General features: G+C 37.4%; 1 protein-coding gene and 1 long non-coding RNA gene across 9 annotated transcripts in view; one reads left to right on the forward strand and one right to left on the reverse strand.

The window, feature by feature from the left end:
- zgc:158464 overlaps positions 1-21,041 on the reverse strand; it is a 136,938-nt gene that overhangs the window by 20,750 nt on the left and 95,147 nt on the right. For 2 of the 7 annotated variants that reach the window (NM_001442141.1, NM_001442140.1), the window contains 2 exon segments: positions 1,928-3,259; positions 3,261-3,473. In NM_001442141.1, the coding sequence (NP_001429070.1) occupies positions 3,162-3,259; positions 3,261-3,473 (311 nt within the window). In that variant the 3' untranslated portion in view covers positions 1,928-3,161. 7 annotated transcript variants of the gene reach the window in all.
- LOC147839847 (uncharacterized) overlaps positions 18,180-21,041 on the forward strand; it is a 3,031-nt gene continuing 169 nt past the window's right edge. The window contains exons 1-7 of one of the 2 annotated variants that reach the window (XR_015515466.1): positions 18,180-18,288; positions 18,338-18,500; positions 19,299-19,382; positions 19,503-19,557; positions 19,657-19,732; positions 19,807-19,983; positions 20,328-21,041. The exon at positions 20,328-21,041 is cut by the window's right edge and continues 169 nt beyond it. This is a non-coding gene — a long non-coding RNA (uncharacterized LOC147839847). The remainder of the gene's footprint in view (positions 18,289-18,337; positions 18,501-19,298; positions 19,383-19,502; positions 19,558-19,656; positions 19,733-19,806; positions 19,984-20,327) is intronic. The other variant, XR_015515465.1, reaches the window with a different exon arrangement.

Below are 21,041 nucleotides of genomic sequence, written 5' to 3' on the forward strand. Positions count from 1 at the left end.
AATCTGGTCAGATGGATGAGACAGCCTGTCACATGCTGTTTAGTTGTGAACAAAGGTATAAATGAAAAACTAGTGGTAGAGCCGCTGCTGAGGCGAAGAGTTCTGCTTTAAAACACGAAGTCTTTAGAAAGATGTAATTCTTTAATCCTTTAATAGTGTGTGAGTGTGTGTGTGTGTGTGTGTGTGTGTGTGTGTGTGTGTGTGTGTGTGTGTGTGTGTGTGTGTGTGTGTGTTTATCATGCAACAAAAGGTTTTGACACTTAGTTAATATTTAAAGCAGCACTTGTGGTAATAAATTAATTTCTAAATGACTAAAGAACAAAATTATTTACATTTAATAATAGTATTTTATTGTAATAATTTTCATTATTCATTTGAATCAGCTTTTTTTTGTATATTTTTCATTTGAAATATTAAACATATGTTTATTACACTGTTCAGTTGAAATATGGTAGTACTGGTTAGGTTTAATTTCTTATAATTATTATTTAATTCCTTTGTAAAGCAGTGCTTTAAACAGTTGTGTTGATGACTAAAATTAAAAAAAGAATGGAAAATCTTGTGCAAAAACAAACATTTTGATTCATATTTATAAAGCCATGTTCACATACATCGTTTTAAGTTAAGTGTTTTGATCTGAATGAGGATTAGTTTTTTGTTTGTTTTTTTTAATCTGAATCAGAGTTTTACTGTTTTTAATCTGAATCAGAGTTTTACTGTTTTTAATCTGAATCAGGTTCTGTGTTTTTGAAACTGAATCAAAGTTTAAGGTCTGAATCAGTTTCTGTGTTATGATATGAAAAAGAGTTTCTGTGATTTTGATCTGAATCATAGCTTTATTTTTAAGCTTTATTATTCTAAATCAGATTTTTACTGTTTTTAATATGAATTGGAATTTCAGGGTTTTAGGTCTGAATCAGAGTTTTGTATCTGAATCAGTATCTGTGTTATGAATCTGAAAAGGAGTTGCAGTGTTTTTAATCTGAATCAGTTTTGAATCTGAATCAAAGCTCTAGATCTGAATCAGTTTCTATTGTATTATTTTTAATATGAATACAATTTTTATTGTTTTTAATCTGAATTGGAGTACCACTTTAAAGTGTTTTTGATCTGGGTCAGAGTTTTGGATTTAAATCACTTTTGTGTTTTTAATCTGAATCTGAGTGTCTGTGTTATTTAATCTGAATCAAAGTTGTGGATCTGAACAGGTTTCTGTGTTATGGATCTGAAAAAGAGTTTCAGTGTTTGTGATCTGAATCACTTACTATGTTTTAAGTCTGAATCACAGTTTGTGATCTGAATCACTTACTATGTTTTAAGTCTGAATCAGAGTTTTGGATCTGAATCAGTTTTGTCTTTACAGTCTGAATAATAGTTTGTGTGTTTTATTATTTTTATTATGAATACAATTTTTACTGCTTGTAATCTGAATTGGAGTACCGGTTTTGATTTTGATCTGACTCTGAGTTACAGAGTTTTTGACCTGAATCAGATTCTTTGTTTTAGGTTTAAATCTGAGTGTTTTAGATCTGAATTTAAGTTTATGTTTTGTGTCTGAATCAGAGTTGGAGTTTCTGTGTTTTGATCTTCAGAGTTTTTCTTGTGTATTTGAGCCTCCGTCAATCAGAAGTGAGTCAGACAGCAGCGTCGGCGGGTGATTTTACACGTCTCTGTGAAACAACCCTTTGACCTGTTTATTCCTGTGAAAAAGCAGAGCGACGGATCATCTTACGGTTAATCTCTGAAGGAAAACCGCTGGCCGGATCAAGCCAGGTTAACTTACAGCCGCCCGGCGTGCTTAAATCCACATGCCACAGAGCCAGAAACAGATACCTTCAGTTCACCGTCTCACACATACAGCTGAAGTCAGAACTATTAGCCAATTTCTGTTTAATGGAGAGAACAAGTCATAACAGTGTTAATAACTCATCTCTAATAACTGATTTATTTTCTCTTTTCCATGATGACAGCACATAATATTAGACTAGATATTCTCCAAGACACTAGTGTTCAGCTTACAGTGACATGTAAGTTAGGGTAATTAGGCAAGTCATTCTGGAGACATGGAAATGGCTTTAAAACAATTAAAAACTGCTTTTATTCTAGCCGAAACAAAACAAATAAGACTTTCTCAAGAAGAATAAAATATGATAGGAAATACTGTGAACAATTCCTGAATCTGAGAAACATCATCTGGAAAATATTTGACAAATAAAACAATTCACAGGAGGTCAAATAATTGTGACTTCAACTGTAAATCCAGTTCACAACCGTCATACAATACTGCAATGGCATTCCCAATAAAACACACACACACGCACACGCACACACACACACATGCACGCACACAGACAGACAGACAGAAACCTGAGGACCTGAACATCTGTATTCTCCAGGCCACAATGGCTTTCCCACATTCAGAGGAAAGCGTCTGTGTGATTGTGTTTCGCAGAGGTGTAAAGTGTGAAGGTAATCACGAACGCTTCAGAAGAGTCAGACGCTCAGCTCTATTAAAGCCAATGAGGGGTTTGCAGAAAGCTGGACTCGAGTCCTCCATAATTTTCTGCTTCACTGCAAACAAATGCTGAATTCTGCTGGAAATAAGCGTTAATCTCACAGCAGCCCATCCACTTTATCTCCGCATATGTGTTGAAGAGCTTGTTTGAGGAGCACAAACGCTACAGGATATTCCAGAGGAGCGATAACGCCTTGTTCACACTCAGATACAGTACAGATCTTAAAGGAGAGCTATTCTGCCTCTGTTCAGAAGATGTGAAGTGTGATATCGCACACTATAATGGCTAATGGACAGACGGCTGCTTCTCACTCAGGGCTGCTGTTTGCATTGGGAGGATTTGCTGGGGTTTTGGGTAATTGCATGTGTGTTCAAGCTCTCTCGGCCACCATGCGGTGCACTTCTCCCATATGAACCCGAGTCGGGAGTTCTGAAACAGTTGAGATGTTACACAAGACTGTTACGGCGCTCATCAGCATCCTGAATGCTTGACCGTATTAAATACTGGATTTTTTTAAAGGCTTTTTATGTATTTTTGCATGTAATATATCATCTTTGCGTTAAATTACAATAAACAAATGAGCACTTTTGGTGTGTGTAATGCAGTGTGTATGGGGGAAGGACTTTCCAGTTCGCTCTGACTTCATCAACTATGTTGCTTCAGAGAAACACACACGTGTAAAGGCTCCACTGCAAAATCAAACACACTTCCGCATTGCAGAATAAGGTCAATAGAGACATGCAGAATACGGTGGAGCAGCAGAACTGGAGGAGCACAGGTGTACTGAGAGACTCGCCGACCCACCCAACTGCTGCGGATGCTGCTGCTGAGGGTCACAGGCGGAGGAGCTGGAGCCCGGAGAGGACGGAGCCTCCACTGCCTCCATCAGCAGAGGACTGGAGTTCAGCTGGCCGACCGGAGGAGGCCACGGCAGATCCTTGATCACTTTAATCTCTACTGCAGACACACACGCATGCACGCACGTACAAGCACACACAAGCATGCATGCACACACACACATACACGTATGCATGCAAACAAACAACCACACACACACACACACACACATCCAGGCATGCACATACGCATACACACACACATGCATACACACACACACACACACACACACGCACACACACGCACGCACGCACGCACGCATGTACAAGCACACACAAGCATGCACGCACACACACACATACACGTATGCATGCAAACAAACAACCACGCATACACACACACACACACACACACATCCAGGCATGCACATACGCATACACACACACACATGCATGCACACACATGCATACACACGCACACACACATGCACAACCAAACATGCATGCACATACACATGCACACACACACGCACACACACACACACACACACACACACACACACACACACACAGAAGAACAGAAGAGAAGAGAACAGAGGGAGAAAGTCAGCATCAATAAAGCAGATCAGAAGTTCAAACACACACAGTCTGGAAACAGAAACAGGAGGAACCGCAGCAGAAAACACACAGCACTGGAGAACATTCAGGAGCACACACACACACACACACACACACATAACTCTTTTGTTAGGTAGAATTACCTAAATTCTGTTTTTTTATCCTGAAGTTTGATGATTTTTCATAAACTATTGTCAGATTTGCATGAAGGCTATGAACAGCGCTCTTAGCGGTCAGTTTAGAGCGCATCACAGCTCCATATCACTCCGCTGAATGACTCGAGTTATTCACATCAGAAGACTTTGGAGGAGATGTGGAATAATGAACACATTCTGGACTACTCAGTCATCTTTTCACAGAAAAAGCAAGTATCAATACTGCATGATTAATAAGCTTTTAATAAAGGTTTATTTCCAGAACCTTTACTTCCCCTGTTCCTCTATGGTGCTCTAGAGCAGGGGTGCCCAAACTCTTTCTAATAATGAGCCAAAAACCAAACTTGATTGAGAGCTGTGGGCTGAAGGTAAATAAACCAAACCGTATTACGTTCAATTAGCTCATTTGTTTGCCTATTATTTGAAAAGGTTGCTTTAACACATATTAAATGACGATGCAGTATAACTTTTAATGTTTTATAATCAACTTTTATAGGGAAAACATCAACAATAGCGTTTATAACACAACAGAGCTCAATACTGAATACACTAGTCGAGCTGCTCCTGCATTGTCCTCTATCTGTCCAAACATTTCATTTTAGTTGCCTTATTTGTAGCTCCTCAGTTAAACCAAGAAACAAAAGGGTATACATTCAATTTAAAATGATGATCTCTGTCAAAGGCATTCATCCAAACCAACTCCCCATCATTCTCCCTCTCTTTTTAGATGGGACGGCGGGCCAAAACTAAAGGTTTCCACGCATGGGCCAGCTTTGGGCATCTCATCTCGCATCTAGATGTTTATTATCTCCCATCATCTCCGCATAACAATGCATAACTTGATTATTTTTGAAACTATAGGGCTTTGATCATATTAAATATGACCATAGTAAGTAATGTGTGTTAATATAGCACATGTATCATGTACGGCCATACACCCAAAGCACTTCACAATCATGAGGGATGTCTTTTCACAACACCACCAGTGTGCAGCTCCACTAGGATGATGGATGATGCCAGAGCTTTACCACACACCAGCTATAGGAGGAGCGGAGAGACTGTGATGGAGCCAATTCGGTGGATGGGGATGATTGGGAGGCCATGATGGGTAAGAGCTGATGAAGGGAGTCTGCCAGGACACCGGGGTTACACCCCTACTCTTTATCAGATTTACCCTGTGATTATTAATGAGCACAGAGAGTCAGGAGCTCAGTTTAACATCTCATCTGAAAGACGGCGCTCACTGAGCAGTATAGAGTCCCCTTCACTATACTGGGGCATTAGTACTCATACACACCACAGGTTGAGCGCCCCCTGCTGGCCTCTCTAACACCACTGCCAACAGCAGCCTAGTGTACCCATGTGCTCTCCATCCAGATACTGACCACACTCAGTGAGGGACCGCTCTTGGGCTGCGTATATGGCTGTGATCATCTAAAAAATCCTCTTAGACTAAGACCTACAATTGGAATCACACTGATAATTATTTAATTTAATATACAGCATATTTTGCTCAGATCCTCTGAATAAAACCAAGCTGTTTCTGCTCCATACTTTCACTATATCATGCCATACGAACCATACCATTTTAATTAAATACTATATAAACCCACATATGCAAACCGTATGATGACTAGTCGTCATGAATAAAGGACATTAAGAAGTCTTTCAGGCATTTAAATGACTCTTTTACACTATAGTCTCCGGCTCATTAGGAAAACACACACACTGTTCACCTCCATATGCTGCTTTCATTACAGACGTGTCAGATCTTGTCGAGTGTGTGTTATTCACCGACAATAAATGTGTCTCCTGCAGCGCATAAAGCAAACGCACTTTTCTCTTTCGCTCTGTATTAATGCTGTTGGATGTAATCTTGCTCCGGTGCAGTCGAGCAGTGACAGCAAATCTATTCTCAGGAGCGTCCCACTCATTTACAGAGAAGAGGATCCATATCAGAACTGCTCTGACACTGCGAGTCTACGCGATCTGCGGCACACAAATACACACGATTGGCCTGAATGTGGGATACTTTCATTGTCAACACATTCAAAGTCACTGCAGACCAGAGTTGCCATCCATCATGCATTAAAACCTTAACTAAAATTAAAATGAAAAAAAAACTATGAGCTAATTCAAAACTATAATCAAAACAACAATAGACCTAGTATCACAGTACAAAATAACACTAATAACCCAGTTATAAAACTGATGAAAAGTGAATATAGGCATTACAAAATGACACATAATGCAAAAATGAATATTGAATTTTGTCTAAATATTACATTTAAGAGTTTTATTCAGTATTTTGCTTTCTCACACATTTATTTAAGTAGGTATCCAATGGAACTAAATGCAAAAATGGTTAATATTAGCATGCATAATTACACATGCTACATTAAAGGCACACACAGTATATATTTTACTGTTCTAGAGCTTTTATATATATATATATATATATATATATATATATAGAGCTTATATATATATATATATTACATGAGTTGCAGTGCCATATGGCTGTATATTGGCACAGGTGGGAGGCGTACGTTGCCCTCGTGTCCCACCAGTGATAATATACAGCCCCATCGCACTGCTACACGTGAGATATTGTGTTTATACAACAGTTCAACGGCATAATCGTGTGTATAAAAAAGAAAATCAAACACAAGAGTGTCAAAAATCCTTTTGTATGAGGAACTACTTTCTTCCGCCATTCTTTCACCTCAGCAGCTGACGTCAGAAGAGCAGAAGTCGTTGCTCATTCACCAGCGCCTTTGCTCTGCTCAATGACAGGCTGATGTCTGATGTCTTTTAGAAATTCTAAATATTTAAAATAGACACTATCCTTATAAATAAACTGCGTAGTTACAATCTAAACAACTACATTATCACCTATAAAAGCCTCAAAAGCACATTATATTGTCCAACAGCTGCAATAAAACTGTAGAGAGTTTATTGATCCGCTGTCACTCTGTGGGCGGAGTAATACACAAGGGTGAAGAGGCTGCACGTATTGCAGATAATCACACGGCTTTCAGCCAATCAGATTCGAGTAGCAAACAGAACTGTTGTATATATATATATATATATATATATAGTGCCTTTAAGTGATGCTGATAAATCTAAAAAAAATACATCTATTAAAGTAAATGTAACCCATATACTGTGCATCTCCATATAGCACACAAATATATACATAAAAAGTGCTGTTTGGTGCTGTTTATTTAATGTTTATCAGCAAAACTTAAATGATAAGATTCTGTAATTGCTTCTATTATAACAGAATAGAAAAGAAGCATCTCAGCCATGTGAAAATAAAACAAAAATGCTAATAAAGGTGAATTTAGGCATCATAACATGATAACATGCTAAATAAAATAAAAAAATGTTGACTTTGATTCTTTAATCATTGCATTTACAGTTATTAGTGTTTGTAAAGATTAATCTAAATGAGTATTATAAAGCAAAAATAAAAATTAGCAAGCACAATTACAGTAAATATGCAATAAATCTAATAAAAAATACAAAAATCAAGAAAATAAATACATATTCTCTATAATGCACATAAAAATAACACATGATACTGTAATTTAACTCAAAGCACAGTCAGGAGCAGATTTAAATGGCTATTTTATAAACTGTGCTTGCATTATTAATTCTTACAAGCGCAGTTGAAGTGCACATACTGTGACATGACATGCTGTGTAATTGACTATATTATAACTGCATTAGAAAAGTGCATGCATTATTAATTATTTGGACACATATTGTAGTTTGCGATGGCCAGTTCTGGTTATGAATGAACATTCCGGTGGCGGTTCATTAAAACACACAGAGTCTGTTGAGGGAATGAGATGTTTGCTGTCACTATATTGCATGTCTTTTGATTAACTCTTGAGTGTTGTGTTCAGATTGACTCTTATTTAGTGATGCTGATGCTGTTTTTGCCTCAGTGACTTCCATTATAATCACATTTTTTAATTGCAAAGCCATTACAGCACATAATTTCAAAGCATTTTCACCAAAATACATGTCAAAATAACAAGTGTCAGCGAAAAGCATCCTATTTGCTAAAAGTTGTGGCCAAATGTAGCTTCAAAATCAGCCCAGAGTGGATGAAAACGACCCAACAGCACACACATGGGTTAATGAAACAATAAACAAATCCCTTCATTCTGCTTTCTGTACGTCTGACAGAACCAGAGCTCGACACGACACACAATCCAAAACAAACAGAAGACGCAAACAAATGGCTCTCCCCCGGGCCGGACGAACACACACACACACACACACACACACACACACACACACACACACACACACACACACACACACACACACTTATGATTCATTTGGCATCGCTGCTGCTTTCAGCACTTGACAGGAGAGACAGGAATAAATAAAGCTGGCAGTGTGTGGCGCGGCCTGTCATCCTCAGCAGCCGATAAACAGACAATAAGCTCGTCCTTGTCTTTGACTCCAGAGGGGAATCATTTAACAAACTCATAGGATAAGACCACTAGACTTCTCCGTTTATAGTGTTCTGTCCTCATTTACTGCAAATACGAGGAGCAATTCCAATCAACACCAGTACTAGAGAGATCATGTAGTGGTTATTTTCTCCAGCAGAGGGGGCTGTGAGGTACAACAAACATCAGAATGTGTAATGATTCATTGAATTCACAATTCGATTCACCATTTTGATTTCATGACTCAATTTTACAAAACAAGATTGTAGATGTTACGCAATGAATGAAAGTCTGTTTATTTAATTAGGATATTGCTGCAGTCATTATCTTCACCAGCAGAGGGGCAGTGAGGTACACTGAACATGCAAAATGCATCACTGAATTCATATTAGATTCAATTTATAATTTTGATTCACGATTCAATTTTACAAAATGAGATTGTAGATATCAGTGTGTAAATAAAAATATGCTTTTTATTAGGATATTGATGAAATTATGATTATTTTTACCAGCAGAGGGAGCTGTGAGGTACAACAAACATGGAAAACCATTCACTGAATTCATGTTTTGATTCAATTTAGGATTTTGATTCACGATTCAATTTTTATACATACATACATGCATACATACATACATACATATATATATATATATATATATATACATACAACAGTTCTGTCTGGTTCTCAAATCTGATTGGCTGAAAGCCGTGCGATATTCTGCAATATCAGAACTCCTACAGCCTCTTTACCCTTTGTGTATTACTCCGCCCACATACAGCCTCGTAGCAAAAAAATTAATTACTGTGTAATATATATATATATATATATATATATATATATATATATATATATATGAGCAATATCACTCTCATAGTAGTGCGATATGGCTGTATATCGGCACTGGTGGGGGCACTAAGGCACGCACGCCTCCCACCAGTGCCGATATACAGCCATATCGCACTGCTACGAGTGTGATATTGCTCATATATATATATATGTATATATATATTACACAGTAATTAATTTTTTTTTCTTAAATAGACAAAACATGAAAACTGATACATTTGTACTGAAAATGATGTTGTTGTGTAAATGAACAGACAAAATGTATGACTGATAATGTTTCTGTTTAAGCAAACAGACAAAACAAAGTGTCCCATATTTTGTGAGCACTGAAACAGACACTTAGACACAATACATTACATGTCTATTCACAGACTCTCTCTCTGATGGTGACTATAACACACTCCTGAAGCCACGGCCTGCCAAAAGTCTGATTAAAGAGCTAATTCTCAGTCGCTGCCGCAGATTAGCGTGTAATTGTTTTGGAAGAGCAGCTCTGAACACACACATACACACACACACACACACACAGGTCTCTGACGGTGAAGAGATGAATTGTGCTGAAGGTGAATGCGGTTAAGATGCTGAGACGCAGGGTGTGTGTGTGTGTGTGTGTGTGTGTGTGTGTGTGTGTGTGTGTGTGTGTGTGTGTGTGTGTGTGTGTGTGTGTGTGTGGCGTTTCGGACAGCGTTTGCTCTGTGTCTGCAGCATATTGTGTGTATCAGAGCTGAAGGAGTGTGATGTAAACAGCAGAACAGGAGGACGACGTGTATTTTGTCTTGTTTTCACACACTCCTTCGCTTGTTTCAGGGCTCTGGCAATGATTTTGGCTTCTACTCAATGAGAAAACACAAAAACTGAGCTGAGGATATGTATGGAGGCAGTGGAACAGATGCTGGAGAACTTTTGTGCATATTCTAATGCTGGAGTGATAGTAAAGTCGTGCTCTTTAATGTGAAATGAGATTGAAATGGTCTGGTGTGGGTTTTTTCCAGCTTTTATCATGCAGCATTTATTTATCTATAACTGCATGTCAAGTCTGACCATTTGTTCACTGCAGGATCCATAAACAAGGAAATTTATTATATCCATTATATATTTTATATATACATCAAAAATTATGATTAAACAGTTAAACTATAATAACATGAATATATGCATGATTTGCTAGGTAAAATATATATGCAATTTTGATTATGAAATTTTGCGAAATACTTCATTCTTATTTTCATTTGTAAACAAACAAATGAATAAATGAATAAATGAATAAATAAATAAATAAATAAATAAAAGGAATGCTACTTAATCTGAAATATATTAGTAGATCTAAAGTGGGATTTTGCTATAATTAAATGCAACATTACATTATATAGTTTAAAAAGAAGAATTAATATGTATTATTTATTCACTTTTTAGGAAACTGCACTTACATTTTATATATATATATATATATATATATATATATATATATATATATATATATATATATATATATATATATATATATATATATATATATATATATATATATTATATTATATATATTATATATATTATATTTATATATTCATAATATCATGTTAGTTATATTTTAACAGAAATACCTATAACTCTAGTACCCAAATTAAAAAAATAAATGAAATTTAAATTATAAATTAAATAAAATACAAAATTAAATTAAAAAATTAAAAAATAAATTTAAAAAATAAAAATAAAAAAATAAAAAAATAAAATAGAATACAATAAAATAAAATAAAATGAAACAATAAATATAAATATAAATAAATAAAGAATAGAAAATAAGAAAAAAAAGAAAAAAAGACATTTAATTTCTGCATCTGTTTTATTTGATGTTTTAAAGGAGGTGTGAAACCCTCAGTCAGATGAAGCAGGAGCAGCAGCATGATGTCGACTCTAGAGCCTCATTTGCCATTATCCTCAATAAGAAATGATTTTATGATTGCAAAGGCACAACACCACCAATTACAACACCATTTACACACTGTTCCTCACGAACACACACACACACACACACACTCACACACTCACACTGCTCATTTTACCAAATTATAACCAATGACTTACAAAGGCAACCCGCTGCGACCAAATAATAGCCAATTTAATAAAATGAAAGTGCTGCAATATTATAAGCACCAGCTGTATATTAATATTGATGCACAACACGCGCACACACACACACACACACACACACACACACACACACACACACACACACACACACAACGCTTTGAACTTTGGCTGAGCTCACGATGTGCTGCAGATGATGAGTTTGTGTTACACTGAGTGTCTGTTCAACGTCCTCTCCTTGAACCGACACCAAAATTGGGGAATGCAACGTGCAAAAAAAGCAGCCTCAATTTCCCACAATTCCCCTGGGCAGAAGCGCTCGCTCGGCCTCTTTATCTGCTGCTCCAGAAGCCGATCTGAACTGAGCAGAAACGGCAAACGGATTGATTTCATCTCTTCCATGGCAGATTCATGAAGACGTTAAAGACGCTCAGACGGGATCCAGCGTCAGATTCCAGCAGAAGACGTGTGTAATCTGAAGCTCTCGCGGTGTGATGATGCAGTGGAGCGTTTGGGAACAGACGGTCATTCCTTCATTCTCCTTTTGGCTTAGTCTCTATTTCAGCGTCGGCACAGTGGAATGAACCACTAATTATTCCAGCATATGGTTTACACAATGGATGCCCTTCCAGCTGCAACCCAGTACTGGGAAACACCCATACACACGCGCATGTGTTTGGACTGTGGGGGAAACCGGAGCACCCGGAGGAAACCAGAAAACCCACGCCATCGCAGGGAGAACATGCAAACTCCACACACAAACACCAACTGACCCAGCCGGGACTCGAACTAGTGACCTTCTTGCTGTGAGGCGACAGTGCTAACCACTGGATTCATACATAATCCATCAGTTCTGCTCATGAACAGTCCAGCGCTGCTTCTGAATGTACAGAATGTGTGTGTGTGTGTGTGTGTGTGTGTGTGTTTAGTAATTATACACTACGTATAGCTGTGGAAACGCAGTAAAGTCTGTTGCCCACGCCTCGAGCGCAATTAGAAAGTCGAGCACCTTTCAGCATTTTCTGTGGCATTTCAGACTCGCCATCTGGGAGAAACGAGTCAATAAACAAGCTGAGTGCGTGAGAGAGATCTCAATAAAACCCTTACATCTGATTTCACTTCAGATTTCACTGCTTTACAGATCAAAATCACATTCTCTGTATTAGCCATCAGGTCAAAGTCTGTTCAGGAGGTTAAAGATTTACATACACTCTAAAAACAAAAACATAACCATTTATTTTTAAATGTCTGATGGTAAATCATACTAAAGGTTTACTATTTTCCGTTAGGATTACCTAAATGAGTTACATTTGCTAAATGCCAGAGTAATGAGAGAAGTTTTCTTTTTAGAATGTTTTATTATTTCTAGACAGTCAAAAGTTTACACACATTTCCTTGGTGTTGTTTAGCTTTGCTTTTAAACTGTATAGCTTTGGTCAGATGTTTTGGGTCTCCTTCCACAAGCTTCTCACAGTAGTTTGCAGGAGTTTTGGCTCATTCCTCCTGACAGAATTGCTGTAACTGAGTCAGATTTGTAGGCTGTCTTGCTCGCACAAGCTTTTTCAACTCTGCCCACACATTCTCTATAGGATTGAGATCAGGGCTTTGTGATGGCCACTACAAAACATTTACTCTGCTGTTCTTAAAGCACATTTGAACTCATTTGGCAGTGTGCTTAGGGTCATGGTCTGTCTGGAAGAGTTATTTGTGGCCAGTTGTAATGTCCAGGCTGATGTGTTGAGATGTTGCTTCAGTATTTCTCCATCATGTTCTGTCTTCATGATGCCATCTATGCTGTCAAGTGGACCAGTCCCTCCTGCAGCAAAACAGCCCCACAACATGATGCTGCCGCCCCCATACTGCACAGTTGGGATGGTGTTCTAGGCTTGTGTGTTTCCTCTTTGTCCTCCAAATGTAACACTGCTCATTATGGCCAAACAGTTCAATCTTAGTTCCATCAGAGCACAGGACATGTCTCCACACATCAGTCTTTCCCCAGTGTCATTCAGCTAAGTGTAATCTGGCTTTGTTGTTGATTTCCCCATGTTGTCACACAGGGAAGCAGTGTGTTTGAGCTTTTCCTTCAATACTATTCTACAGAAGTGCCTCACATTAACTCAAATGTTGTCAATCAGAAACTTCCAGAACATCATCATCTGAGCTTTTCCACAGGCAAAATAATCTGATTGTGTGTAAACTTGACTTTCAAGAAAATTTCTCAAAACATCTCTCTCAATATTCTGCTATTATGCAGAACAGAAACACATGTGATCATCCTCACTTACCTAAAAGAGGAAAAGTTTAGTCACATTAACAGCTGACTTTTCTTGAAATGGTGATGTGCCTTTTTATATAGTGTATGTACACTTCTGCTTTCAACTGTATAAAAACAAAAACTGCTTTGCTAATCAACATTAAAAATCTTAAACTTTCTATAAGTTTAATAGGAAACTGTCAAATATATAATTAAAGTCAAAATTATGAATCCTCCTGTGAACATTTAATTATATGTATGTAAATATATATTGTTTAAAAGTGCTGTTTTCAACAATATTAATCATAATAGTGTTAATAACTGATCTCTCATAACTGATTTATTTTCTCTGCCATGATGACAGTAAATAATATTAGACTAGATATTCTTCAAGACACTAGTGTACAGCTTAAAGTGACATGTAAAGGCTTCACTGGGTTAATTAGGTTATTAGAAAATAACTAGGATATGACAATCAGGCAGGTTATTGGACAGTGGTTTGTTCTGTAGACAGTCTAGAAAAATAATCTTGAAGGGGATAAAAATAATTCACAAGCACTGGTTCGGTTTTACACACACAATATTATCTTTATTCTGGGATTCCCACTCTTAAGAAATATACTGACTTATCATTTAAATAGTAACTTTTACAAGGTAACAGTAGACAAATTAATAATAAAAAAAAAGTAAACCACTTTTATTGCAGTAAAAAAAAAAGACTTTCATCAGAAGAACTAAATATTATAAATATTATAAACGTCCTTGCTCTGTTAAACACAATTTGGGAAATAATTAAATAATTTAAAATATAATTTTATTTAATATTAATTCAATGTTTAATCATTCTAATATTTATTCTAAAATGTAGTATTCTAGAATAAATATATTTTTTGTTCTAAAATAAAAATACTATTTGAAACAATAAAATGTTTTTAATTTAATAATCATTCAAATTTGCATATTTATTCTGAAATGTATTATAAAGTCTTTTTAAACTATCAAAATATTTTATTGCTATTTTAGAATAAATAATCATTTTAATATAATGATTTCATCATCTAAATAATAATAAAAGTTTTGACATTTGGGTGGCGCGGTGGATAGCACCGTCTCGAACCAGCGACCTTCTAGCTGTGATTCTAATTTCATGGAGACTTGTGGAGCTGGAAGAGCTGATGTGGAAGAAGTGTGTGTGTGTGTGTGTGAGAGAGAGAGAGAGAGAGAGAGAGAGAGAGAGAGAGAGAGAGAGAGAGAGAGAGAGAGAGAGAGAGAGAGAGAGAGAGAGAGAGAGAGAGAGAGAGGTCATAAACCTGTGTGTGTGTGTGTGAAGATAAGCCCTCTGGCATTTCTGTCTCTGAAGTGGCGTCTTTGAGCTCCATGAAAGCACCAGGAGGCCATTGTGTGTGTGTGTTTGTGTGTGTGTGTGTGTGTGTGTGTGTGTGTGTGTGGCTAAAAGTGTGTGTCTATATCTGTGTGTGTATAGGTGTGTGTCTTTGTGATTGTGTGTGGTTGTGTGTGTATCTGTCTCTGTGTGCGCCCCAGTGTGTTTCTTGGTATGTGTCCGTCTGTGTGTGCATGTGTGTGTGTCTGTGTGTCTGTCTGTCTTTCTGTGCATATCCGTGTACGTGTTTTTGTGACATATCAGGACACAGATCTGTATAATGACATGGGTATGACACAGGTATTACAAAACTGAGCTGAAATATAAGGACATTGGTGACGTCCTCATTTCTCCAAAAGCTTATAAATCACACAGGATGAGTTTAATCAGAGAGTAAAGCTGCACACAGTCTCCTCTGATGGTTGGGTTTAGGGGTGGGGTGGGGTGAGGGCAATACAATATACGGTTTGGACAGTATAAAATGAATGGAAACCTATGTAATGTCCCCACTTTTCACAAAAACAAACATGTGTGTTTGAGAGTGTGTGTGTGTGTGTTATAGATTATAGATGTGTATTATATTATCTCTTACTAAGTGTTTAAAACGAGACACAAACTCTCATTCTTTCACACTGACTAACAGCTCTTAAACGCATCTCTTCACGATCTTAAACAGAAACACACACACACACACACACACACACACACACACACACACACACACACACACACACACCCTTTTTAATTGAGATCTACATGTGTGTTTGACAGATGCTTTCATCATTAGAGACTTTACAGCGCTCTCCTACCATTTTCAGTGTGAGAGCTTTACTTCTTCATTCTGCTCGCTGAAAGCTGCCGGGTCGCCATACATGTAAATCACAGAGCTATAAATGATGCACTGTTTACGCATTTATCAGAAGCTTTTAATATACACTACTGACAAAAGAGGAGCAGGAGAGAGACCAACATATCTGTCAGAGAGACCAACATATCCACACCATGCAGGATTCATTACATGCTTATATTCATTTACCTTCAGCTTAGTCCCTTTATTAATCAGGGGTCACCACAGTGGAATGAACTGCTAACTTTTCCAGCATATATTTAAGACAGTGGATGCACTTCCAGCTGCAACCCAGTACTGGGAAACACCCATACACACTCATACACTACGGCCAGTGTAGTTGATCAGTTCCCCTATAGCGCATGTGTTTGGACTGTGGGGGAAACCGGAGCACCCGGAGGAAACCCACACCAACACGGGGAGAACATGCAAACTCAGAAACACCAACTGACCCAGCCGGGATTCGAACCAGCGACCTTCTTACAGTGAGGCCCATCCCTTTACATTCAAACACAAGAAACATCCTAATTTAAGTACTCCTAATTTAAATATTTAAATACATTCCAGGAAAGGGGCGGAGCATGGACGAGCTGAGTTAGTAGTGAGTGGTAATAAAGTTTCATATATCTAATACAATGGTACACAAGTCACTTCTTACCCATCTCTTAACATTCAAACACAAGCGGCATCATGTCAGCGTGTGTGTTCGTGTAACTGTGTGTGTATTTGACACAACAAAGGGTTGTAAAACTCAAACAAAACATGTGTATCGTGCAGAAATCTGTATATGAGCAGTTTTAAACGGATGTTTTGTTCATAAGAGTCGCATGCTGTGAAGGCTCCGCCCTCTTCTGGAAAGGGGGGCGGGGAAGAGCAGGTCATTTGCATTTAAAGAGACACACATATTCAGAAATGGGCATACAGCATGATCTAAAGAACAATTAATGAAGTATTCTGATGTGAAACTTCACAGACACAATCTGAGGACTCCAGAGAGTGATATCAGACTTATTTATTTAATAAATCTGCCCTAATTCCTCTTCTACTCTACTTTTTTCTCTAATCTCATTGTATATTGCTCATACTGTTGCTCTGATGAATTCCTGCTGCTCCTCATTTGTAAGCGGCCGTGGATTAAAGCGTCTGCTAAAGTCATGAGTGTAAACGCAGAGAGTGATCAAACAGCTTCTATCAGCATCTGAAGGTGCTGCAGTTTCCAAGCTCTTTCATAGGAAACACACACACACACACACACACACGCGCGTGCGCACAAGCACACGTACACTTTCAGAAGCAGAGAGGAAAACTGCATCGTTTCACCTGAGACTATCTTTACACACACACACACACACACACACACACACACACACACACAGTCAAAAGCAAAAGTTAATCTCTACACACATATGCGTACATCCGCGCACACTCACACACTCTCGCCCTCATCAGTCTCTCTCCGCCTGTGTGTGAGAATGCAGCAGATAAGCAGATGACTAATTAGGTGACGCTCTAGTGCACAACCCTACAGTGACCTACACTCTCAGAAAAAAAGGTACAATGAGGGTACAATTTTGTTCCTAGAGGGAACAAAAAATAAAATTGTACCTTTAAAGGTCCCATATTGGTCCTTAGGGTACAATTTTGTACCCAAATGGGCTATAAAGGTACAAGTGTCCAGATTTAGGTTTGAAAGGTACATTTTTGTACCTTTTATAGCACATTTGGATACAAAATTGTACCGTAAAGGACCAATTTAGCACCTTTAAAGGTACAATTATATATTTTGTTTCCCTATAGGAACAAAATTGTACCCTCAGCTCATGATAAGATCAAAACACTATATAACACTAATTTAAATGTATTAATACTAAACATTAATACTAAAATACATAATTTAAAAATATAATAAATAAATAAATTGATTGAATTAAATATTTTGATAATTACATTTTTTTCATGTATTTAAATTACATTTTTACTCAAAAATTTTAATAATTTAATTTATAATTGAATGTAATTTTAATCATTAAAAACGTAAATACTGGTCTTTGCTTACTGTTTAAGACCCTATAGTTTATGGGATGTAGAATAAGAACCATGCAGAGGGACAGCATCTTCATACAGGTGGTGATGTTGCTGTCTCTTTAAGAATTTGGCTTGTTGAGACGTTATAGTAGTGTTTGTTACTGAGGCGGTCGGTCGAGTATGCTGGCTGTTTACGCAGAACTTCGCACGCTCTTCAAAGAAAAGTCTATTTTGGAGTCCACACTTTTCAGGTAAGAATGTATTAAAGATATATTTTTAATCTCATTTTTACATGTGAAGCCGTGTTCTGTTGATTTTGTCTGACTCTCGGGTCTCGGCTTTCCCCCGCTTTAAGTGCTCCGGGCTGGCCTGCAGGATGGAGTTTGCTAAGATGTCTGCAGCTTATTAAAGAAGTTAATACAATGTGATATCAAAGTCACCGAGGGACATAACGTTATAGACGGTGAGTACTATATGCTGTTAGTTTTCTCGGTGTAAAAGTTCCCTTTATCGCCTACGTTACGTATTCGCGCCTTATATCTTACGTTACGTTACTGCTTTATTAATAAGTGTTGCCACGGCGGAATATAATCGCAACCCAAATAGCAAACGGGCCAGTTGCGGCGGCAGAAGCGAGCCGACGCTGCCGTATCCGTGCACCGGAATCGGGCCGTGAGTAATGTGCGGTGTGGCCCGGAGCTCGCGCGACTAAAGTCTTCATATACCTTGATATAAAACCTTTTCTTATTAATACTGGAAATTTGTAATTATCGATAATATTTTATATTTTGAGGCCATTTTTCTAGCCACGGTTGACCGCTGAAATGTAATTTTAGACGGTTATATAAGTTACACCGCCATTTTGTGAAGAAAAATCACAATTTTGTCACCGACAAAGCGACTGATTATGTAAACGTGGCTAGTTACAAACGTGGCGTGTGTATGCTTGTACATATCTTCGTTTCAGTGTCTAAGTTACATTAATGTTGAGGAGTGTCCACAAACTCTCATGTCCAGAATTGTTGGTGCTTTACTATCGCTTAACGTTATACTTATGTTAATGTAGAATTATTAACATACCACGTTGTATAAATCGACGTTTTAAGTTATACTTTGTTAATGTAATAATTTGTCTCATCTGTTCTGAAACTGGTACCTTGAGCTATTTTACCTATTTTATTAATATCTCAAAATAAATAAATAGTTATTGCTTTATCTTGTTGCTTTCCAGAAGTTTTTGAAGTTTCCAATTGTCTTTCAGGACAAGATTGAACAACAGAATGCAGCCTGACAGCATCAGACCAATGAAGGCATGTCATATGAAGGCATGGCTCAGTTACAAGATGTAAGTATGTCTCATTATCTATACCATGGTTTTAATGGCTTACATACTATTTTAAATTTGTAGGTTTTTACTTACAAACAACAATAAATGTACACCCACGTGTTTAAAATTATTTTCTAGGTTTTCATCGAAAGATGAGAGATCAACTGAAGAATGCTATGGTCCTCACTCTAAGGTACTCTTTCTAAACTTTCTCCACTTGATTAATATTATTAAATTCTAGCTTTGGATGGATTCATTCATATTTGTTTGTATGCCACATCTTATGTTCCAGGAATTGATTTTACAGCAGCACTTCTCATGTTGCCAGCCTTGTTAAGCGAGACACTTTAACATTTCGTTGTGCTCCGGTGCGTATGTTGTTTTCTGTTTAGTATATGCTGTGATAAATGCATTTTATAATGCTTGATATTCTTTATATTAGGATGACGCAGTGGGTAGTGCTGTCACCTTACAGCAAGAAGGTCGCTGGTTCGAGCCTCGGCTGGGTCAGTTGGCATTTGTGTGAGGAGTTTGCATATTCTTCCAGTGTTCTTGAGGGTTTCCTCCAAGTGCTCCGGTTTCCCCACAAGTATAAAGACATGCACTATAGCTGAATTTGGTAAGCTTATTTGTCTGTAGTGTATAAATGTGTGTGTGAATAAGTGTGTCTGGATGTTTTGTAATACTGGGTTGCAGCTAGAAGGGCATCTGCTGCATAAAACATATGCTGGATAAGTTGGTGGTTCATTCCACTGTGGCAACCCCAGATAAATAAAGGGACTAAGCCGAAAAGAAATTGAATGAATGAATGAAATTTATATTAATCTTTTAATCTGTGATCCTTTTTTTTTTTTTTTTTAAATCAGTGAATATTAATTATTTTACTTTCTATGCATGTTGATTTTCTCTTCATCAGTGATAGAGTGACTGATATTAATGTAATTATTGCTTTGTCATTTACAGTGAATCATCTTCACCACATCCAACAGTTCAAGTACAGGAGGAGGCCACCGACTGGACAACTGTGTTAACAAGACGAGTCACGGCAGTCTTCAGAGTTGATGGGATTGCGATTGGCCGGGCTAATGATGTGGATGAATATACATTTTTGACATATCCATCTTATTAGAAGAACACCTTGATGTTTCTGCAGTGGAATGTTTTGAATGAACGGTGGACAGTGACAAGCCTCGATCTACTACAGTTACCAGAGTGATCAACCTTGTTTTTTGTTTCTCTACATGCTCTTGGGATAATCACAATCATCAAGTTAATCCAGCACACTGCTATCATTCATGCATAAAGCAAATTTTTAAATAACTTGTGGTCCTAATGACTATCAAAGAACATTTTCCAGATATGAGTGCCTTACATGTCATGTTTATCAAAAGCATAAACACATATTGTGTTACAACAAATTACAACTCCACTTGAGGAGTAATCTACTGATGTTGAGGAAGAGGCTACTGATGTATTTGGTTTTCTGCACTGTTGAAGCAATTTATAGAGAAACATTGCCTTCATTCTGAAATTCAGAGAAAATGTTGATGACAAATTATTTATTATGACCGAGTATTCTGACTAAAGACAAATACTTTGGACTTTATAAAGTGCAGTACTTGATGTAGCCTGTGTAATGTGTTTATAAATCTTAAACAGTATTCTTGTGGTCTTTGT

Source organism: Danio rerio, chromosome 18 (genome assembly GCF_052040795.2).
Source record: "Danio rerio strain M-AB ecotype USA chromosome 18, GRCz13ab, whole genome shotgun sequence".
In the NCBI taxonomy this organism is placed as follows: Eukaryota; Metazoa; Chordata; class Actinopteri; order Cypriniformes; family Danionidae; genus Danio; species Danio rerio.